The sequence below is a fragment of the Falco cherrug genome, chromosome 10, assembly GCF_023634085.1.
Source record: "Falco cherrug isolate bFalChe1 chromosome 10, bFalChe1.pri, whole genome shotgun sequence".
Taxonomy (NCBI): Eukaryota; Metazoa; Chordata; class Aves; order Falconiformes; family Falconidae; genus Falco; species Falco cherrug.
The window spans coordinates 30,681,133-30,704,446 of NC_073706.1; the positions used below are offsets into that span (position 1 = coordinate 30,681,133).

A 23,314-nucleotide genomic window follows, 5' to 3' on the forward strand; every position below is an offset into this window, starting at 1 on the left:
CCGACACCCCGCCGCCGCTCGCCACGGGGGGCACGGCCCTAGCCCCTTCCCCGGCCGGGGGCACCCGTCACCCCGCCGCCGCTCGCCACGGGGGGCACGGCCCTAGTCCCTTCCCCGGCCGGGGGCACCCGACACCCCGCCGCCGCTCGCCACGGGGGGCACGGCCCTAGCCCCTTCCCCGGCCGGGGGCACCCGACACCCCGCCGCCGCTCGCCACGGCGGGCACGGCCCTAGTCCCTTCCCCGGCCGGGGGCACCCGACACCCCGCCGCCGCTCGCCACGGGGGGCACGGCCCTAGCCCCTTCCCCGGCCGGGGGCACCCGACACCCCGCCGCCGCTCGCCACGGCGGGCACGGCCCTAGCCCCTTCCCCGGCCGGGGGCACCCGACACCCCGCCGCCGCTCGCCACGGCGGGCACGGCCCTAGTCCCTTCCCCGGCCGGGGGCACCCGACACCCCGCCGCCGCTCGCCACGGCGGGCACGGCCCTAGCCCCTTCCCCGGCCGGGGGCACCCGACACCCCGCCGCCGCTCGCCACGGCAGGGCACGGCGGGTCCCGCCGCAGCCGTGCCCCCCGCCCAGCCCGGCCCCGGCCGCCACCAGCAGGGCCCGGCAGTGACCGGTGAGGCTGTCCGCCCGGGAGGAGAAGGGGCGCCGCAGGCTGCGGGGTGTCTGCCCGCCGGCCGGATGGCAGCGCTCCTGGCAGGGCTGGTGGCGGGGTGCAGGGGGAGCCGCGTGCCGGGTTGTTACCGAAATCTCGGAATGAAAAACTTATCAACACCAATGTGATGTAGATAAGCAGACACTTCTTTATTGATGGCCGGGTGGGTGAATGAGGCCTCTCACGACCAACGCACACCAAGTTTCAAAATCATACATCTCATACAGAACTCATACATACTTATTAAGTATTCATGCACAAACATAGTATTTCCCGAAAATCATTAACATACTCTTGCTTCCTATGTTAATCGGCTTATCAGTCCTTCGGGCCTGGGCAAACCCTTCCAAGAATTGTGGGCAGGGGTCTCCAGGACGTGGGCAGTAATCTTTGGGAGGAAGACCGTAGGTCTTCCTCATGGTGTACTTTTCACCTTTTGCCTGGTATGTGATGGTCTTGCAAGTTTGCAGTGTTCTTATCGGTCTGAGCTATTTTATGTCCTTGTCGACCATCTGTTTCTTCTTGTTTCTTTTAGTCACTCCATCTAGATAACTCATAAACAGGCCCCTTGTTAGAGAAAGTTAAAGGAAGAGAAACAGACTCCTTCTTTCATCAGTTATTTCATTAATTATGTCTTTCAAACTATGGTTACATGACCTAATTACTATACCTACATTCTTTGAGCAAATATAAGTTCTTAGCCTTGGTACAGGGCTGTACAGAGGATTTCATAGCAGCTTTTGTTGTGCAACTACTAGTTTCATTAGAATATATTTCTTATTCCTCTATATTGCTATTAAAATGATTTTAGCAAATCTGTAACAGGGTCGCGCCCCTGTCCGTAGGGACCAGCCCCCCGCCCCCCTCCCGCCCCTCGCCTCCCTCCGGCTGCCGCGCGCGCCCGGCGCCTGCGCGCGCCTGCGCCCAGCCTAACGGCGCGGTGGCGGCGCGGTGGCGGTCCGGCCGCCGCCATGGCGTACTCGACGTGCTGCAGGGTGGCCATGGTGTCCTGCCTGGTGCTCTGCGTCTCCCTCCTCCTGCCGCGGACCTTCCTGTCCCGGGGCGGCGGCAGGCAGGAGCCCGGGGCCGCGCCGTTCGCAGCGCCCGCGCCGCCCGAGGGTAAGAGGCCGCGGCGGGCCCCGCCGGCGGGCGGCTGCGCTGAGGCGAGGGCGGGCGGCTCCCGGCTCCCCGCCGCCAGCGCCCCCGGCCCGGCCCGCCGCGTTCCGGCTGCGGCCCGGGGGCCGGGCGGGGGTGGGTGGCGGGGGGTGCCGCCGCCGGGGGAGAGCGGGCCTGGGCTGCGCGGCGGGGCGGCTCTGGGCGGCACCGCTGCCGGCGGGCCTGGCCTGTGTGCCCCTCCCCCGCTCTCCTCAGCGGCCTGTGGCGCCAAGGGCTGAGTTCGCTCTTCTCGCTCATGTATCTTTTTATTTTCCCTTCAAAAAACCCTAGTTTCAAATCTGCCACGTTTCATTTTATATTTTTTAATGTGAGGTACTAAAGCTACTGAAAAGATACATACTCACACCACTTTTTCTTCCTTCATTGTGACATCACTTTTTATTTGAAAGCTTTCTTTTATTATTTTCTGTATGCTTTTGTTGTGGTGTATGAAATAAAAGTTGTTTTGAATCATCTTCATTGTTTAGTTTCCTACTACCGTATTTTAAAGTTGGCTTTCATGCCCCTTTCCTGGTAATGTGTGTGCCCCGTGCTGGTGTGTTCAGAGCCTGGAGCTGTGCCCTTCTCACCCTCCCACTCTGGGTACTGCCTCTTAAATTCTAGAGGAATGGGTGCATGGAAGCATCTCTCGTTCTTTTTATGCCCATTGCCTTTTACTGTTGGTTTTCTCTGCAGGGCACCTCAGGAAGGTAACTAGTATCATAGCCCTAGCACTTGGCAGAGAAGTTTTGCCCAGGGCTGCCTGCAAGGTGGGGGTGAGGCAGAGAACTCTGAGGTTGTGCTGGATGCTGTCCCACAGGCACTCATGTTCAGTGACTTTATCTTATGTATTCTTCCGGCGGCCTGGTTCTTACGTGACCGTATGCTTGGGTGATGTTGATTTCATTTACCGGGGGTTTTTAAGGACATTTAGGCTAAAGTTACTGCTGAAAGAGTCTTAATGTTGAATTGAAATCTATGACTATTGTGGCTGCCCTTTCGTGGTTACTGTGTGTATTCTTAGTCTTTAAGAAACTTGAATATAGGTTCATCAGCACTGTAGATCTACAGGTTTATAGTTTAATTGCAGAATTTCTTAATACTGAAAACCTGAATGGTCACTGATTATTTTTTTTTTTTTTGGTAGCACATAAAGAGCAGTACAGGGCATGGTGCTGGGCCCTGCAAAGGCCCCCAGCAGATGGTTACGGGGGCTCGGTTAGGTCTGTGGAGTCACCTGCCTGAAGCAGGGATGGGAGCAGGCTCTCTATGAGGTGGTACCTGTGCACCTCCTGACTGATCCCGTGGTGACGTCAGATGATGGGTATTTGACAAACTTTTCCCACAGCAGAGCGGTCTTAGGCAGTTGTCAGTTGATATTCTGGTGCTTCTTTCTTTGGCTGCAGGATGGACTGGATTGAATTGATCTGACAGAAAAATTAGGTGTTTTTTTAAAAAAAACCCAACAAAAAACTTGCCCCCAAATTATTTTCAGTGATACCTGTCTGATGAATGATGCTCCTATCTGTTCTAGCACAGCCTGCCTTAAGCAGTGCTGTCATAAGTTGACTAATCACAGCAACAGTTAAAATAGGTAATATAAATACTCTTTCCATCATCAATGTGTGGTATGCTCTTTCCATCATCCTGCAGGAGATGCCAGTACAGTACAAGTTAGTGTGTGCCTGGTGCAGAGCGAGCACTCAGCATGCTCCTCTGTTGCCCCCAAGCACCTGTCTTTGGCTTTGGATGTAATACCTCACCTCAGATGATCCATTTCAGATGAGAATTTACAGTCCATATTTTCAATTTGATAGCAAGAATTTCATTACACCTGCTCTGTAGACCAAACTTTAATTCACCTGAAGTTATTTTTTTATTGGAAGAATAAATCTTGATGGAACAGTTCAACTCATATCTCTGTCATTAGTCATCTTCTTCAGTGAACTGATAACTGCAGTTACCTGACAGAAGTTTCAGAGGCTTGAAGTAATCATGTCATTCTTGAAGTTAATAAAGTGCTTATTGTAGTCTTGGGGGCAAAATGCCTCTGAATAAAACAGTCTTAAAGTTTACTACCATTTGTTAGAACTCATTGTTAGCAGAAGACTTTTTATTGAAACAGGCTTTAAGCATGGGGATAGTGCTTTCTCTAATAAAGCCATTTTCAGAGGTCTCTTCCAGGAAAATGGTATGCATAGCCCTATAGAATTTAATATCTTTCAGACGGAGTTCTTTTTCACAGAAACAGTTTAATGTGTATGAAAAAACTTACTTAAAGAACTTACTATGAATGTATCACATTTCTAGTGTACTTCATGGACAGGCATTAGATTTTTTTTGTTTAAATATTTTTGAAAAGAGGAAAAAAGAGGTACTAGCAGTTTAAAAATTAATTTTAAGTCTATTGTTCGTAAATATATGCCATGCATTTCATAAAGCTACTCTCTAAGTTGGTAGTTTAAGAAAAACCTTACAGCTCCATGACAATAGGTGTATATTCTGCAGTAAGAACAATCAAGTCGCATCAGTTTTACAGGAGAAATACAGGAGTGTTCAGGTGACGTCTGTGCCCAGCTTGGATTTGTGCAATGTGCACATCAGATGCTTGCAGATGTCCTTACTGAAGAAAATCAAGATGTTTCTGTTTTGGGTAGGTTTTGTGTTTTCCTTTTTAACCTCCCACCTGCAGTATTTAATCAGAAATGTTCAGGCGTTTGACTGTGTCCATTAAAAACACCTGTGCACTGGTTTAAAGTAAGGATTTCAAAACTGTTATTCCTTCTAACCTTTCTTGGGTGGATTTCTAAAGCTGTGTTGTTGAGAACCCAGCTAGAGCTATTTTGTAAATGTGAGTAAAAGAGCAAGAACTAAATGAATGTATACTGTTTGTCTAGTACATCTTGATGTTTCACTGTCTGCCAGGATGAGAAGTATTTCTACACAGATTTAGGAAAGAAAAATATAAATCACTGCACATGTAAAAAATCTTAAATGTCGGTGTTGTGATAGTGTATAATACTGAAATGGAGAATGACCTCGAAAATGAACTGAATGTGACCGTGTAGTGTTATAAAAAAGGATTAATTACTTGGGCTTTCTGGGAACAGAGGTGTTGGGGAAATTAGAGGGTGTTATGGAATAGCAGCAGATATGGTAGAGTGGCTTGAAAGAGAATTTAGATTAAATGTCAAGAAAACAGTTTCTGTATGGATCATTCTAAGCTATTACACCAAACAGGGAGACTATGCAAGAAAACCAAGGACACTTTCCATCTAGAGATCAGGTTACTTTATCATGGAGTCTGGGTGTCTTTCTGTGTGTTGGCACTTGCAGCTTTAGAAACCTTTGGCCAATTAATCTCATTGCCCCAAGAGAGAGAGAGCACAAAGATAATTTTTTATGAAAATACACTGCTGAGCAGGGCTGAAGTTGTTTAAAGTCATCTTCAAATGCTTAGGGGCACTTAAGCACCTGTAAACATGGGAGTTGGGGTACAGTTTGAGGACAGGAATTTGCATTGCTGAGGCAGGAGGATAGTTCCATATCACACTGGCATGTGTTCTTTCAGTTAAAGCTTTTGCAAAACATCTAGCTGGTTTGTTCTTTGGCTGTATTTTTTTGGTTGGTTGGTTTTGCATGCGCAATAAGGAATAGGAACTGTCTAACTTGGAAAAAACCCACATTTAATCTTAGCATTTCCAAACCAATGTAGTGTAACCATGGTTTTGGGATACAAGCATAGAAAAAAGGCAAAGTGCCTTCTGCAGAGCATGAGCAGAGCTGTGGGTGCTGTGCCCCTGAGGAGCAGCTTTGAGATTTGAGGAGCGGCGAGAACAGCATACTTTGCTTTGCTGTCAACTTGGGCAAGTCACATGCTTCCCAGACTGCCATTGCCTGTCTGTAACCCTTCTCCTACGCTTCCTGGGATCTGAAGAGCATGCACATTTTATAAATGAAGTCATGTATCATAGGTCTCCTGATGAATGCAGTGCAAACTTAGGTAGCAACAGCCCATATGTACTGTATGTCAAACTTGTTATTTTTTTATGATACATGTATGTAACCCAGCATTTTACAGCTGGTCAGATGTTGCAGGAAGACATACTATCTAGACTAAGATTTGCTGAATTGTACAATAGCTTGAAGTCTAAAACACTTTATAAATAGTCAGGTTGGGCTTAGTAGCAATTCCTAAACCCCATTAGGTAGAGCACGTAACAGCTTTCTTGGGAAAAAGATATTTGGATGGTCTGAATATCATCAGCTGGTTGGCTGTTCTATTAGGTGTGCTATACAGTATGAAGTATGTAGATACACTTTTTAAGATCTGCTTTTTTCAGTTCAGTGTTAATATTGTTAAAAGATTAAAAAATCCACAATAATTCCACCGTGATACTGCTATTAAGGGCTTCATCTACATTCAAAAACCTACAGTCTCTTAAACAACACAAACATTACCTGGGGCATAATTAAGTTTTTGGACTACTGAAGGGACAGGATTAGGCAAAATGTGCTCTGCTTGCCCTGTAGGGGTTTGCAAAGTTGATTTGAAGCATTAAAACTAACAAACTGTTAAATATGTTGAGTAAACCTTGGGTAAAAAGATTGCAGAGCCAGGTAGGGTGTATTTGGTGGAGTTAGGACGTGCAGCTGTCAGGTCTGTGTGAACGCAGCCCTTGGGCTGTCCCAGGGGAGTTGGGAAACTTTCAAGAGCAGAGCAGCACTGTGGCACCCTTCAAAGCTAAATGGAGGTTAGCTGTCTGTGCTGCCCACAGCATGGAAAATCTCCTGTTGAAGTACTCACCATCAGCACTGGCAACCGGATGGTGCAGCAAACAAGGGCTGACGTGTGCTATCCTGTGCTCGTGTAGAAGCATCACTTGATTTTATTGGTGGAGAATATGTTGTCATCTCCATTGGAAAGTGGTGTTTCATCCCTGGAAATGTGGAATCCAGTCATGTCACCTACCGGTGCGTGTGCGAGGGTGTTGGGGTTTGCAGTAGCAGAAGGTATCTTGTTCAGTTGACAGTGGCACCTGAATTGCTGTGCCTTTCCATTTATACACTGTGTATTTGACAGCTGTGTGCATATGTTGCTTTTAAGTTGCTTGTGCCATCAGTTTCCTCTATAACTTGCAGTACATTTGCTATAAAAAGCTATGGAAAATTATATTTTTATAAGGAAATAATTGTAAAAGTTTAAAAATAAACAGGGAAGATTTAGAAGCAAGAGCCATGAAAATACCCTTTAAAATTATTTTCATAATGAAATGACTAGTATGTGTCCCCTTGGCCTGATTATCTTTAATTGAATTGATTCTTTTAAAGCACAAACAAGGCCTTGTGGATAATTTAGAGAACTGTTCCCTTTAAATACAGTTTCACCTTTGTCAATTATTTTCTGCTTGCTTCACCTCTTTTTTTTTCATAAAGAATCTTGGCAAGAGTGTAAGATGTTTTACAAAGGTTTATCTACCCTGCTGTTTCATCCCCACGGCAGTGATGCTGCTCTCTACACATCACACTTGTTTCCACAGTGACCTACTGCTACAGGGCATTCCTGCTGGAGTAGTGGGACTTTCTGGTAAATAGCTATGCTTTCCATCACAGAATTTGAATAATTCACTAAAGGTGCATGAAAACAGCTTCCTCAAAGTTAAGCCTGAGCTAATCTGAGAGTGGTTTTGGTCAGTGGTGGTATAAGTGGGCAGTTTCACTAGAGCCTGGAGCACTCAAAGAATGTATGCCATCACCTGCAAGAAAAATGTGTTTTTAATAGTAGAACTTCACAAATTGGTGGTATCACTTCCTAACATGCATTTACTGTAATTTCTGTGCTCGGGAATTTAGCTGCCTATGATGGTGTTTCCTAGCAAGAGCAAATGTTAATTTAATCTGATTTTCTCGTCTTGCTTCTCATAAAAATATTTGCAGCTGGGTAATCACAGAAATAAAGTTAGTTATTTTCCATGCTATTTCAAACCTGTTTTTCATTTGCTTGATTCAAGTGCATGTAGCCTGCCCCAGCGCCAGTGAGCAGTGTCCAGGCTGCCCAGCATTCCTGCTGCGTGCCAGGGAGGGGGAGTTCTGCAGCTGGCATCGGGCGTGAGCTGCAGCTTGGCCTGGCAGTCCCCATCTCTGGTGCTTCCATCCAATGTCTCCCATTGCCAGACTCGGTGGCAGAGTAGCTGAGTAATTCTGTTCAGTTCCAGTCAGTGGAAGGGAGTACAGGTGCAAGTCCAAGCTGGTTATGGGGATAGAAAGCAGGATGCCAAGTACACGGAGGAGTAAAATAGTGAATTTCATGGCAAAGTTGTTGAATTGATGGCAGCAAGAAAATAGATTAATGCATGAGCTTAGATCTATCGAGATTCTGGAGCCTTCCAGTTGAATGAAATTGTCCGCAGCACGGATCCAGGCTCTCTGCAGTCTTACTCTAGCATCCATGCATCTATTTATGCTCACTCCCCTTTCTTGTTTTAAATTATCCTTCCCTCTTCCAAGGCTTGCGACCCTTTCTTCCCCCTCTGAAATGCCAAAGAAAGTATGTCCCAAGCTATATTCAGTCTCCTGTTTTCTTTTGCTTACTTAACACCTTTTAAGAAGAACAGTTTGAGGTGCCACCACTTTTCTTTATCTTTCATAACCCATTTGATAAAATCAGGTAAAATACTAACAGCAGCAGCCAAAAATCTCTGTTGTGCAAACACTGCAGTCATGTATCAGGATGTTAGATGGATAGTGATTCGTGCATTAACGTGCCTCTGTGTAATATTGAAATATCAGGCTGGCAGCAGTAAACTGGTATGTTGTTGGGATTTTTTTGTGAAGAGAACTGGAAGTAAAAGTTCGGGTTTTCATCCTGTTAGGGGTGCTGATTCATAGGGTCTTTAGACAAGTATATATACCTGTTAAAATCCATGTTTTGTTAATTACCCTGCCAGCTCTTGAAATCAAGAGAGTAATTGTGCATACCTAAGTCCTAGCACTGCATATGTATCTGTAAACTCAGTCCTAATCTGAGGACTGAGTTTACAGACATAGTATTTAGACGTTACTTTACTCTTACTCATCACTGGTGGTGCATTTAAAAGTAGGAAAAATAGGTCAACTGTATCTGCTGCAGTTTTAGGCTGCATGTAAAAAGGTGAAAAGTAATGGAAGAAAAATAATGGTTATGGGTTTTTTTTCAGGGAAGCTGAATCGCTTTCCACCGAGGATGCATTACCAGGCCACTCCTGACAGCCGAGCTGCCCCTCATTTTCCAAGGTCTCACCTTGCTGAAGCAGTTGCCAAAGCCAAGGCAGGTGGAGGTGGTGGTGGAAGCACTGGTGGAACTGGAAGAGGTCTTGTGGGGCAGATTATCCCTATATATGGATTTGGCATCTTCTTATATATCCTGTACATTTTATTTAAGGTAAGACCAACATAAATAGCAAAGTCAGGAAAATAACAGCTAAAAAACCTCAAAACAGAAATGATAGTCCCATTTCTGTACCTGGCTCCATTTCAGCTGTTATTTTATGCTTAGTAACATATTATTATTATGTTATGCTTATGCTGGACCTTTGACTGGTGGTTCAAAGTTTGGTGTATCCTGTGGTTTTTGCGAAGACTGTGGCTAAGAATGCAGGGATGGGTTGCTGCCATCCTATATTGGCCTCTGACCTCTTACAGGTTTTTTTAAGGGTTTTCTTTTCCCCCTGGAAGATGGGTGTGTCTAGAACAATGCTAGATTAATTTTGAATGTACATATAGTATTCTTTTCTTTTATGTATGACTACATATTATGTATACTGTTCATGTCACGTATTGTGTTATGCATTTAAAGTGGGAGAGAGAGAACAGTTACAGCTTAGCTTCTGGAACAAAAGCACCACGTTGTTGGAGAATGGGAGTTTGTAAGGCTTTATTGACTAGGCTGGAACTACCCCAGCTGAGGAACTGGTTGAAAGCTAGTTTGAAAAAGCACAGCCCAAATTCCCCTCCAGTGTTTCACACATGGTTTGAACTCCGCATAGCTTTGTGTTACACAGATGTGACTTGCATGTAGGGGATGACAGTCAGCTGTATGGGAGGAGGGACAAGGGGACTTGTGCAGATGCTTTTTCCTTTGAGTGGGGGACTGAATCCAGACTGAGCGGTGTCCAGACAGTTGAGCCTGCTCTGGATAGAGACAGGCAAGAACATAGTGAATTGACTGAACTGGTCAAACACAGAGAAGGCAAAAGAAACGGAGAGCCTGCAGCTTCCTTACAGAGCCAGCTGCTATCTTTGCTGCAGGTACAAAGTTGGTAAGGAATAGTGGCAGAAAGCATTGCAAGAGGGGCAAGCAGGGTCACATATAATTCCTTCAGAACCTTTTCTTTATTTCACAATAATTGCCCGATGCATTTTTTTCAATCCTATATGCAGGGAGAGTGGAACAGATAAACATTCTAAAATGAAATTATTCTTGATGAGTTATGCTTTCACTATGCTTAAAAATATCATTTGTGCCAAGTGTCTTTCAGGAATTTTCAGCTGGCAAGATCTCCCAGGCATCTTTCATGGTTGTCTGGTTTTGCTGCTGGGCGTGCTTTTCCATGGTTACTTTCTGGTATATTTTAGTTTTCTATCATTTTTTCTGTTGCCTTTGGGGCTTACATACTACTATTGTAGTAACTCATAGAAAGGTCATCTTTTTTCACTCATCAGCTGGCTTCCAAGGGAAAAACTGCTGCTGGAGAGCGGAAATGCCCTACTGCTGCACCTGGAAACATGAAGAGGAAGATCAGTGAGTATGACTTCTGAGTTCTATCTGTGTAGCTGCTGACTCTGTAGACGCATGGTCAGATTGGGTTCTGCAGGTTCTGGGCACACTGTAAAGCTGCTGTCACCCCCTGTAAAGAGCAAGCCAGAAGCTTCTGTGTTGGAGTGAGCAAGAATTAAAGTGAATTACTGCACAGTCTCTTTCTAATCTCATTCAGCTAATGAGACTCTGCGATAGTAGCCTGATCCCAAGCCCTGCTGGAAGCAATGGCTTTTCATGAGGTTCACTGAATTAACTGCACGGATTTGCTGAAAAGCTATGTAGCTAATGATTAAAAATGGGTAATAGGATGTCCATCTATAATTATTCTATAATCGGTAATATTCTAGTAGTAGTATATAAAGATATTAAAAGCTAGCTTAATTTTTTTGAATTTGTGAATTCTTCGCCATCACCAGACACTTCCCTACTTTTTCCCTTCTCTTTTTGCAATGCTTAAAGGTTTCATGAGTGCAATAAAGTAAGCAAAGAGTATTCTGAAATGTTATTTTGATTTTACCTAAGCATCGGTGGGATAGATCCAACTATTTGTAGACATTTATTAGATAAATTCATAAGCTTACTATTTAAGATCAGATGGGTAGTTACCATAATATTATTTAAATGTGTTGTGTTTAGCTGGCTAAATTGTAAAAGGAAAGAAAAGTACTTAGGGCTTTACAGAAAGTGCTGGCAGTAAGATAATTCTCTTAACATATCTGTAATTATCTTGACATTAATGCATATATTAGGAATACCTGATGTACTCAGTGCTGTAGATTGTATTTTCAGTGTACTTGCACTGCATTGTGCCTGGCAATTTTGTGCAATTTATTAGCAACAATAATTGTATTTTTTCCTCTAATGGTTGGCAAGAGAAACTAACTTCGCAGTAAGTTAAACATTTACCGTCGTTGTAACGCGAAGAACTGGTGATGGAAATTACTCTGCCTTTTTCTAAAGCTCTTTGTATTCCCAAAGGATTCACGGCAAGCTGTAGCAGAGCAAGGGACAAGTCACTGGGCTAGGAACCTGAAAACTGAGTCACCACTTACATAGTGACTTGGAGGAAGTAATTTCCTTTCTCTTTGCCAGTTTCCCTTCCTCTATTTTTAAAGTCTCAGACATGCAAAATAATTACATCAGTGATTAAGTAAGTAATGACATTCTCTGCAGAATAGAGATCTTTCTAAAGGCAGGATGTTTGTGGATGGCTTTCTCCATTCCTGCTATGTTGGAGTTCCATTGTGCCTTTGTGCTGCTTAAATGCGTGTGCACTTAGCAGCTGAGTATTTAACTAACCCGGGCTGGTTTCATTTTTTTCCGGCAGTGGGGAACAATGAAGTCTCAGCAATAGAATTTTGAGCGTGAGCTACAAAAGCCAAACAAGGAACTCAAGGATTTTTGTTGACATACATGCTGTTGCATCTTTACAGTTAACGCTTTTGGCTGAATTAACGCAAATACGGGTGTTCCTGCACATATGCATGTGTGTCTACTGTTGCACTATTGACACATTTTTTGAAAAAAGTGCACCCATGGGAATACTGTGCTTTTCTCTCCAGACAGACACTGTGTGGCTAGCTGTTGTTCATCCTGGTAAGCCTGGCAGACTGTTAGCCCTCACTGCCTACTCTGGCACACCTGTGCAGGGTTGGATGCCACCAGGCCCATGAATTTTATTCTTTTTGATAAAGGTACAGTTTCTCAAACTTAGACTCATTAGAAAATGCTCAGGTGCCCCTTTGTCTTTTTTTCGAAGGACTTAACAGGGAAATTCCAAAAGGTATTTTCTTCTCCCTAATTTTAATCTCCATGGCATTTACAGTGGCCTACTCACTCCGTATATTGGGAGGTTGCTCGGGAGCCATTGAAAGAAAGTGCTTTCTGTGTGGCTTATTACCATTGGCAATAGTCTTCACCTTCTTATACCAGGAAAAGTAGGTAGAACTCTTTAAGCTGCATGTGTTAGTTTCCTCACAGCCAGTTTGGTTTGGTGCAGCATATGCTACCTGTGATCATGGTACATTTTCAAAGCTCCTACTGACAGATCTTGGGATTTTGTTCGCTTTACAGCTGACTATGAGCTCACTCAACTCCAGGAAAAACTGAGAGAGACCGAAGAAGCTATGGAAAAATTAATCAACAGAGTGGGACCTAACTATGACAGGTATGTTTCAAATTACAGCATTTTAAGGAGAGGTTCTGCTCTGATTAGAAATTAAACTTACATTGGCTATATTAAAATAGCATTTTGATTGCTATTTCACATTGTAGGGATTTGATTTTACACATCACACTTGTTGTTCTGCCATTTTTGTCTTTCCAGCATCTGTTTTCAAAATAATTTTTTCCAACATCATTTTCCTTAAACAGAAAAGCAACTGTCCCTCCCCTCCCCCTTTGTACAGTGTGTTATTTGGAAGGTAATGACAGGTCTGTGTAAACAGAAAATAAAATGTCTACATTTAAAGTATATGAAACAACCTGGCTTACGTGACCAAAGTAGTATTCTGAATGATGCCTAAGCAAGCCATTTGTTTTATGTTATTTTCCAGTTCTATGGATTATTTTTCTAAATGGAAGTGCTCTTATAATCTATGGAAATGCCTGTTAGAATATCCATAAAATACTTTTTTAAGGGCAGATTTGTATAATAATCTGATTCCATAACTTGGTTCCACCTTGTAACCAGTAAATCCATGCATTTGCTTCTAAATATAAAAGTAAAAAAAGAGTTGCAAAATCAGGATTTAAAAAAATATTATGTTTGTTAATGTTTGCTATAAATCTGAGATTGCTATTCTACATTATAAAGAAACTCTGGTCTATATGTTTTTCAGAAGGAGTGTAACAACACACCGATAGGATAATGTGTAACTGCAGTGTTTGAAAATTTAAATACCATGAACGTTGAAATGATGTTTGCAAGCAAAAAAGATAGCTGTTGAGGTTGAAACGCATGTTAACTTTGTCTGGACCAGCCAGTGCTTGTTTTAACCCATTCTGCAGGAACAGTTCTGTGCCAAACGTGCACCTTATGTTCATTTAAGCTTCAAACCACATTCTCTTTGAGTGTATAGTTTTCCCACGTTGCACCTGCCCTGTATTGCGGCTGCACTCATCTCAGCAAGACAAGGTGCCAGCCTTGCCTGCGTTAGGCCAGGCTCCAGCAGGAGAACCCCTAAGCTGCCCTGCTTACGTTCGTGAAACAGAAGGATACTATTTTGGCTATTACTCACCTCTGTTTTGTAGAGCTAACACAGTGCTCTATGCATAGCTTTAAGCTGCCAGAAATAGGCTTATGAGCTGCCCAGATACTGTGCTGACACTCAGGATAGGATATTTTTTTGCTGAGAAAATGGATTTAGGGTCTGATCCAGTATTTGTTGCACTCTGTGTTACTGGCTCAGAGCCTCTATTTAGTAGAACTTCCCTTCTTTGTTCAACCAAACTATTTATATAGATGGATCTAAAGGCCTCAGGGGAAATCAGAATATGAATCTAATACAGAATTTTATATGTAGCCTCTAAAGAGAAGGGGAAGAGTACCTCTAGATGGAGTAAATAACTGTTTTTCAAATACACACAGACTTTGAAGCTTTCTTAATCTACACTGTGATACTCTTAAGTTCGGTAATACTGGATGAATGTCTTAAAACAAAATGTATGATTAGAAAGTGTGATTAAAGTACGGAATACAGTGCTAGGCTTATTCGATCTGGATGTTGATAGATTTAAATAAAAAGGAAAGAGGAAGAGAACAAATTTACTTGAGCACCATTTATTAACATGCACTTAAACAGAAATCCTTAAAACAGAAAAGGCAGAGAAAGAAACAACCCGTATCAAAATTAAACTAATGCTGAAAGACGCCAGGTGAGACCATGGCCCATTATGCTAGATGTGGCAAAGTGACTCCCAGCCTGCCAAGTGAAGTATTAGTAAACAAACCAAAGGATGTATTTTGCATTGTCACAAAAAGCAATGTATCACTGTAGCACACAGTGTTTGTAATAGTGCTGAGATCTGAGCTCATGCCTCTGTGTCCTCTCACTATATTTCAGGAGCATTCTGGCTGAACTGCTCCAGGATTCATCCTGGCTTCCTCCTTCTGGTGGAGATTCTTAGAATCCAAAGACATTCTAATTTTATATATTTTTGTCAAAAAAACCTTTGCTTTTGAAATCCAGATAAGTTTGGAAGGACAGTTTATTCTCAGATAATACTATACCATAGGAAGAAATCCTCTTTCAAAGGAATAACACATAGTGTGCTGTATGATTTTATTCTGCTTTCTTCTGTAGCAAGTGTATGTGTTTTCTTGCTGTGGCTTGTCCTGCTCATTTCTTTTTCTGTCAAAAGCGTTTGAGTGAAGTGAGGGTGGAAGATCTCTCAATACTATTAGCTGGTTTTCTCAGATGGGATAGCTAATACTGTCCTGCCCTGTGTTGTAGAAGGTAGGCAGGCAGAAACTTGGATTCCCTTTTGTTTTAATGAGGTTTGAAGACCAACCTCCAAACCAACCAAGGAGACCTCCTTCCAAACTAGCGTACCAGTTGGAATTGCTACAGCCTTAAGTACAGAAAGCCCCTTGCAGAAATGCAAAGCTTTCAGAAAGTACAAGAAAAATACTTTTAGTAGGTTGTGGCATGTATTAGAAAGGACTAGAAGCAAGGTAGAGAAAGCAAGAGAAAGAAGGATCTACCTGTCTGGGTCCTCAGCAACATAACCAAACATAAACTAAGAGATGGATAAAGATAATTGTTACCTAATGCACACACTTAAATGGGTAAGCACATAGTGCCTAAGGATATAATGATTCATAGCTCTGAGAAAATCTAGCACTCTTCCCAGCTCTTTTTTTCAACAGGTTATAAATTCAGATTATGCAGTTTTGTAATTTATCATCACATCTCATCACTGAGGGGGACCTCAGTATCTCTGCTTCCTAAATTTAGACCTGAACATAGTCCAGCGTCTGTCAGCAGAGATGAGGAACCTTGCTGGGAATGTGACGATTCAGAAATAACGACTTGATCAATGGTTGTATAGGGCTCTCTGCATTAAAAGCATGTATATTGCTTTTTTCCAGGCTTTTAGCAGAGTGTTTCGATGTTGGGACAGTCATATAATGGGTAAAAAAGGTTTCCCTACCCATTCTCACAGATGTCTTTGTTACCCATATTCTTTTCACCACTGTCTGTAAAATACGGCATTTTGAAACCACTTTAAATTGAAGAATACTTGTAAATATTTTTCTCAATGAGAGTATTGTACAGTACGCTCTTGTAAAAAAAAAAATCTTGATGTCTGGTAATTAGGTTAGAGAGAGAAATAATGCAGCTCAGTTATTTGTTCTTAAAGTCCTGTTTACCAGACTGTCAGCTGGAAAAACTGAAGTGTTTACCATAAACTGAGCAAATGTGATATGGAGGAGAGAGTGAGTGAGAGGCTGTACTCTGTGGGGTGCCATTTTTGGGCTATACCTGCAATTTAATAGAGATTCTTTTAAGTTTATGAAGCAAAAAAATACCAGTTGACATGTCTGAGATACCACGTTAGGTTACGGATTTCCACTGCAGTCATGATAGCTCTTTGGGAAATGTTCTCATCTCAGTGTAAGGATAAGAAACCTTTACTTTACCTCTTAGTGAGCACTTTGGGACTTTACAAAACATAAGCATTGCCACTATGAAAAGTAATAGGTGTGTTGGAGGTACAAACACACAGAGCAAAAATAATGACCTTTTCTTACACTGTAAACCTTTTGCATCTGTTGTCCTCTTAGTATTCATAAGTGCATTTTACTCTGGTAAATCTCCCATATGCAGGCAGCCAGATGTCTTACACATTGCCAGCATTCTACAGTAAGTCTTCCTAGAGGCCTTAAATGAAGTAGAAATAGTGCATGGGCTTTGGTTTCTCTCTCTCTAGAGGGAAAATTTCTTTTAAGCAAGGTGTATGAAGGAGCAGTACTCTGAAACACAGAGCCCTTGTGTTGCAGTAAGGCAGTAGTGCTTTCTAATGGGAGTGTCCAGCATATTAGGAATTTTCCTATATGAAATGCCACAGTAATGCAGCTGCGTTGATTGATCCTATTATCTGAGCTAACATATCTCCCCATTGTGCTAAGCAGATAGGCCTCTCTGTCTTCATCCAGATGATATATATTCAAATTACATACACTTTTTGTCTATAAAAGGAGGATTAGTTTGGCAGGTCTATTACAGCTTCTGTCAAAGGCAGCTAGCTGATGAAACCATTTCTTTTTGTGTGCCTCTTAATTCACATCTCAGATTCTACAATCTGCATAGCCCAGGCTTTTGAGAAGATGCTGTCTCACGCCTTCGCTTGTTCTGTGGAACAAACTGCCACTGCAACTTCGAGGGGACTCGGTGCGACCTCCATATAGCATTGGGGCTGGTATCAGGTTTTCAAACTGTGAGGCAAAGTGCCCCTTAGGGGAACGACAGGGAAGTGATGTTTAGCCTTGTGATCTCAGTCAAGCAAATTAATCTGGTTAGCTGCTAATGAAACCAGTGGGCCTGCTCCTGAGCTAAGTTCAGTTACAGGCAGCTGTGCGTGCAGCTGTGCACGAAGTCTAGCCCAGGGTCAGCACTTTGATCACCATCGCACAAACCAGCAGTATGATGCTAATCTCTTTGGCTTTAAACCAGTATGACTGCTGCTTTTGGTGGAGCATCAGTCCCGTATATGTAGAGTAGCACAAAGTGCCTAATGAAGTGCTGCTGCAGTCATGGCAGTTAGAGGAAAAACTGAAGATGGACACTGCAAGTTTTCACGCTTATGAGAATTCAGGTGCCTGAAACAAGGTTTAGGTAGATACTGATCACCTAACTCCAAAGTCATTGATATCTTTCCTGCTCCCGTCTTCCCATCTCACCCCTAAGATCCACTGAGCAGCTAGCTGTCTAAGCCTGGAGATAGTCTGTCTGATGGTCTGGAGATCACCAGAGGTCATCTGTCTGACTTCACATACCGCCTGCAGTTCAGCATTCTGTGCATGCTGAGGGCCACCCTTTCTGAGTAACTAGGGGCATTAATAGGTCCTGCCTAAAACGTGGCGAGATTGAAAAGCACTGGAGTAGTTCCTCAGTCCCCTGAGAGCCTTGAGCTGGCATTTACGCAGAGATCAAACACCTGGTCAAGAACACCTTGAAACTCAAGATGAAACAAGAACAACAGTCAGAACTGTTTTAACCCCCGGGTACAGCCAGTGTCTGTCTTATTCTGACTTGCTGAGGTAGTAGAGCTCAGATCACCACCCTCTGAATACAACTTTTTTGTCCATTAGATTTTTAGGAGGCTGTTTATTCCAGAGAAAATAACATGTAATAACTACATGATCTTATCTGTTGGAAGCAGTTATGTTACAACAGTAAGTAATTGCATTACCCGAGCAGTAGTAATTACTAGAATCAGCAGTGTAGAACCAGTCAGAATTAGAGTTAGCTTTTAACTGGATAAAAATCTCAGTCCTCTCCCACTCTCCCTCTAATTCTAAAGGGCAAGTTAAATGTAACACCTTTTCATTTTTAAATCTTCCTTCCTGTTTCTCCTCCCAGCTCCCCTCCAGGCAGCATTGTTGACAGGGTATAATAACATGATGATTTGTGCAACTGAAATTTCTTAATGAGGCCTTGAACATTTAATACCTTTAATGGTCATAATAAGAGACTACTAGACTCTTGAGACTAATGTCTGTGTGAGACGTTTTGATCAGCCCCACAAGTTGTTTTAAATGTTGCATAGGTTCTGAATTGCATTTTCTTACAATGCTTCAAGCAAGGCATGACCTTCTAATTCTCACCTAAATTTCTCTAGTGTCTTTTGCACCACAACTTTACTTGTGTGCCACTTTCATCTTGCGCTCACATTGGCTGTACCTGCCTTCCTTTACCTGTTTTAAATTTTCAGGCTTTCTGGATAAATGGATATAAATGGATATAAACCTTTATACTGAGCTGAAGTGCAGACCACATGCAGGTAGATGATTATAGTGATCATACTGCAGCCAGGATTCCTCAGACAGTGCTTCTGGGATGGACCAAACAGTTGGATTCAAACTCTGTTAGTAGTTTGTAATAATAGCGGACTGAATACTGGTGTCTAATATTTTCTAGCAGGACTCAGAATGTTACAACAGACCAGGAAAAAAGGCTACTTCAGCAACTCCGGGAAATTACTAGAGTTATGAAGGAAGGAAAATTCATAGATGGCATCTCTCCTGAGAAGGAAGCTGAAGAAGCTCCTTACATGGAGGATTGGGAAGGTAAGCAAGAGCCTTTCTTACCATTACTCTGATGAGAAAAATTGAAATAAGGATTACTTAGTCCCTGATCCTTTCAAAAAATGTTGTTAGCTTTATCCTTCCTTTTCAGAAGTCAGTTTTCAAAACTTTCCAAGAGATGGTTTGTTTTTCCAACCATAATAGAAAGAACATAAATTTTGAAGCATCCAGCATTCCCTTTAGTGTAAACACTACACTATCTGCTGCCAAAAGTGGCATATGAATATTCACATATGCTCCATCTGCTGCTGGGTCTTGGCTGCGGAAGGTTTCTATTTTTCCCTTTCCTTGCTGAGCTAGATTTCATGCAAAATCATAAACCCCTTGGAAATCAGATTCAATATGTTTTGGATAACTTTACTACTGATTAGTCATTCTTTCTTTGCTCCAGTGTTATAAAAGCCAACTGCAGGAAGCCTGTCCTTTAAAAATTCTTTATTTTTATGTCCTTTCTGTTACTTGATGCTTACTTGTTACATAAATGTGTTTTCAAGATATCCTAGTTGAGTTGCTCACTATTATAATTTTAAATGCAGACTTAATTCCTTGCTCTTTAAGAAGCTTTCAAAAATGATCTAAAACCTAAAGCATAAACAGTGGCCTCAAGCTCTGTTTTCTGAAGTCAAGTTCATGATGCATTTTCTAAAATGAAATGCACAAAGTCGTTGACATACCTGTTTTTTTCAGCTTCATAAATAATGCTGTTTATAGTGAAAGTCTTCACTCAGTCTGTAGGCAGAAACAAAAAGAAAAGGATCTATTTAAAGATATAAGACATGCAATTTTCACCTGTTAGTCTGCCATAGCTTTCAGCAAGGCTAAGATAGTCACTCCTGAAAGTCAGGGTTGATATCCTGGTTCCCTAAAAATAAGTGGAGTTTTCTCATTATCTCCCAAGAAGTCATGTTTTGCACATTCTCGCTATGGATTTAATACTGTGACATTTACATGGCATTAAATAGATGACACTCATACTGGCAGTGCTAAAAACAGCTGTTCTGACAAACTTGTGCATCCACCACTGAAGTCAGTACTGCTTTTAAATTCTGATAACACTTCAAGCTGCGTATCACTTTATTCCTAAGGTTATCCAGAAGAGACCTATCCTGTCTATGACAATTCTGGTTGCTTCAAGCGCAAACAGGACACAATCCTTGTAGATTACCCTGACCCGAGCCAGCCCTCTGCAGAAGAGCTGGCAGAAAGAATGGAGGGCACAGAAGATGAGGAACATCTGTGCAATGAAACGCTGCTAATGGATCTCACCATGGGAAGGGGCGGTCATGATTTAATGCAGAAAAAGGACGAGGTCACTGGCATCAGCGAAGAGGAGGGGGACCTTCATCATAGCCAAAGCAGCGAGGAGTGCTGCTGTTGTTATCAGGGTGATGATCCTGCTGTTATAGCAGAGAATGCTGGATTCCACAACGAGAGCTGCAGCGAAGCAGAAGAGTCACCCCAAGAGGACCTGTCTGTGGAGTCGGAAGATGAAAATGCAGTCCTGAAGAAGCAGAAGGCCAGTGATTCGGATGAAACAGGCACACTGAGAAAGCGCAACACAAAAGGACTTGAGCAGTGAGGACAATAGTAGATGTTACCTAGATGATGAATGTAGAGGTCATAAACTGTCATTTGTGTGGTTTTAGTTCCCAGTGAAGACTTCCCTGTGTTCATCTTCTTGTAGCAGCTTCATTCCCGTGGTACCAAATCAGTCACATCATCTACTTGAACTGGAAGCCAGTGTCCTCTTCCATGCAGTCTTGTCGTGGCTTACCATGACGTTGCCAGCAACGCTTTGTCCTTGCTTTTTGGAGACTGGTATCTTGGGGCAGATTATGCAGGTCAGGTATTTGTGATTCTTTCCTTTCTAATTCTGAAGAAACAGTCCTCAGTTTTGCCCTTTGTCATCCCAGAGTTAACCAAATGTCTCTTCTATCTTTCTCAAAAATGATTGTGTGCTACTAGTTATGAAAATTAATCCAATCCCTATATAGTTATGAGATTACCAGGAAGCTGGAGGAAAAGGATGCCTTCTTTCTCCTGCCTGAATGTTAACTGATCTGCAGAGCAGACTACAGTCACACACGTGACTGATGCGTCATTGCTGCTGTACACCCAAGAAACTGTTGTTGCTACAATCCACAGAATTCATACGCTACCCCAGCCCACTGCCCAGCTCACTCCATGCTGCGGCACCAGTACCCTAATCTATGTCGTGCTGCACAAAGAGCGTGAGCAAGGCTGAAGTGTTTAGAGTTGTTCTTTGTCTTTGCCATAGCTGCGGTGAAACTCCCAGATGAGTGCAGGAACTGAACCGTACTTTGTGTCAGAGAAGAAGACTAAAGATATCCCTGGGGATTAAAAAACTCAAAAGCAGCAAGAAGATCTGTCCTTAAAAGTAGGGAAGAGAGCGAGGGTGAACCTCTGACTGAAAAGAAACCCTGCATCTTCCAGGCCCCCAGAACCTACTTTGGTGGCCTCCGACGCCTCCTGTTGTGCCGGCACAGCGGCCTGAAGGATGCCAGACCCTCTCCTCCCCTCTCCCTGGGACTCCGTGCAGCGGGGACGGCACCTCCCCACGCTCGGGATGGGGAAGGGCCCATGCAACACTTGGAAAGAGCAATTTTTTATGGAGTGCTAGGAGACCTTGTGCAGCTGGCCATGCCTCCTTTTCGCACCGGTGGGGTGTCTGGGTGCTTTTCCCCTTCCCAGCCCCTGGGAGCCAGGTCAGTGGGGGGGTCAGTGAGGACCCCCGGCCCTCCTAGAACACCACTGCCACCATCTTGTCCCGGGGAGCCCAGGCGCACGAGGGGAGGCGGAGGGCAGACCCTGTGCCCAGGGGCAGCAGAAGAGCACAGAGGAGTGATCCCCAGGAAAGGAGCCCTCAGCTCCCCGACCCCCCTCCTTTTCTGACATGAGACCGTCTTTCAGGCCACAGGACCCCAACGCCCAGAACAGCCATATTGGACCACACGCGTCCCCATTGCAGTGGCCTTCTGGTGTCACAAGCCGCCTCGCTGCTGTTCGCTCTGGGCTCTGTAAACACGGGGACCCTGGCAGCTGGCCCGCCATTTGCTGAGCTTCGAGGCCCTCAGGTTCCAAGGATGCCTGGAAACACAAGGTCCCAGAGCAGTGTGTGGCTGCCCATCTGCGTGTGAGGGAGAGGACACGTGGCCGCAGGAGCACAGGGGAAGAGGAGGCCTCAGACAGGGGGCACCATCTGCCATGTGGACCATGGGGTGATGGTGTGGAGCCCGTGGGGGTGACTCTGCCCGCAGATCAAGCACGGATGCAGGTGGGTCCCCCTCCAGCACAGCTCCCCGGGGCACCGCTGCGCCGTGCCAGGGCTCCCCTCCGCGATGCCGCAGGAGCGCCCGGCCCAGCCGCCGCAGCTGCCGTGAGCTGGGAGGCCCAGCCTCCGCACCGGCCTCCTGCGAGCTCACCCCTTCCATCTCCCGCCATCAGCCATCACGGTGTTCATTGCCACGGTGGGGTGAGCCCTTCCTTCTCATCCCCTCCCCTATTTAAAAAAAAATCCCAAACCACCAGTAAACCAAGAAAACAGCAGTAAAAATGCTTTCCCCTGCTCCTGTTTAGTACTTTGGTGACTGCATCTGGCCTGCCCTGTCCCCTCCCAGTCTCCCCAGCCCAGGAAGGACCCTGATGCCTTGGAGGTGGCGAGGGGTCGGGGCACCCAGCACACGAGCGCAGGCTGCAGGACCTGCCTCCCTCCGCTCCTTGGGGTGGCGAGGCACTGGCACGGGCTGCCCAGAGAAGCTGTGGATGTGCCATCCCTGGGAGTGTTCAAGGTCGAGCTGGATGGGGCTTGGAGCAACCTGGTCTGTTGGAAGATGCCTGTCAGCCTCACCTCTGTGCCTGGAAGGTGATGAACAGATCCTCCTGTAAGCTAGGAGTGAGCCCAGGACATCAATATTTGGCTTCAGGACTGACGCCTGCACTGAAACCTTGGTTTTGAAACCATGGAAGAGCCTTCAACAGACAAGGTATGCTGGGACCTGACGGGATCCACCTGTCCCTGTAGGGAAAACATGTCTTTGGGCGTAAACTGGTGGGGCTGATCGAGAGACCTTTAAACTGTAATCAGTATGGGGAGGGGGTGCCAGTGTTAAGTACGTTAATAGCAAGAGGGAGATCTAAAGACAACATTGGACCTATACTTGTTGAAGATGGTCATCTGACTAATGGGGATGAAGGAGAAGCAGAGGCATTCAATGCGTTTTTTGCCTCGGCCTTTAATAATATTGGTAGACCTTGGGCTGCCGGGTACCTGAGTCGGAGGGCCGTGACTGAGGGAACAGCGGCTTTTTGTTTGCAGACACTGGAGTTGTAGGGGACCAGCTGTAGCAGCTGAATGTTCACAAGCCCGTGGG

The 23,314-nt window shown here is 44.3% G+C and overlaps 1 protein-coding gene across 2 annotated transcripts; it reads left to right on the forward strand.

Annotated features, from left to right (window-relative positions):
- Positions 1 to 1,554: 1,554 nt before the first annotated feature.
- Positions 1,555 to 20,568, forward strand: RIC3 (RIC3 acetylcholine receptor chaperone). Of its 2 annotated transcripts, none has more exons than XM_055722011.1 (6): positions 1,555 to 1,779; positions 9,012 to 9,235; positions 10,516 to 10,594; positions 12,686 to 12,779; positions 18,760 to 18,905; positions 20,009 to 20,568. In XM_055722011.1, the coding sequence occupies exons 1-6, from the start codon at positions 1,632 to 1,634 to the stop codon at positions 20,500 to 20,502; spliced, it is 1,185 nt and encodes a 394-aa protein (XP_055577986.1). In that variant the 5' UTR covers positions 1,555 to 1,631; the 3' UTR covers positions 20,503 to 20,568. The 2 variants fall into 2 exon arrangements, with proteins under 2 accessions (XP_055577986.1, XP_055577985.1); XM_055722010.1 differs by having other exon boundaries at positions 1,557 to 1,779; positions 18,757 to 18,905.
- The last annotated feature ends 2,746 nt before the right edge of the window (positions 20,569 to 23,314 follow it).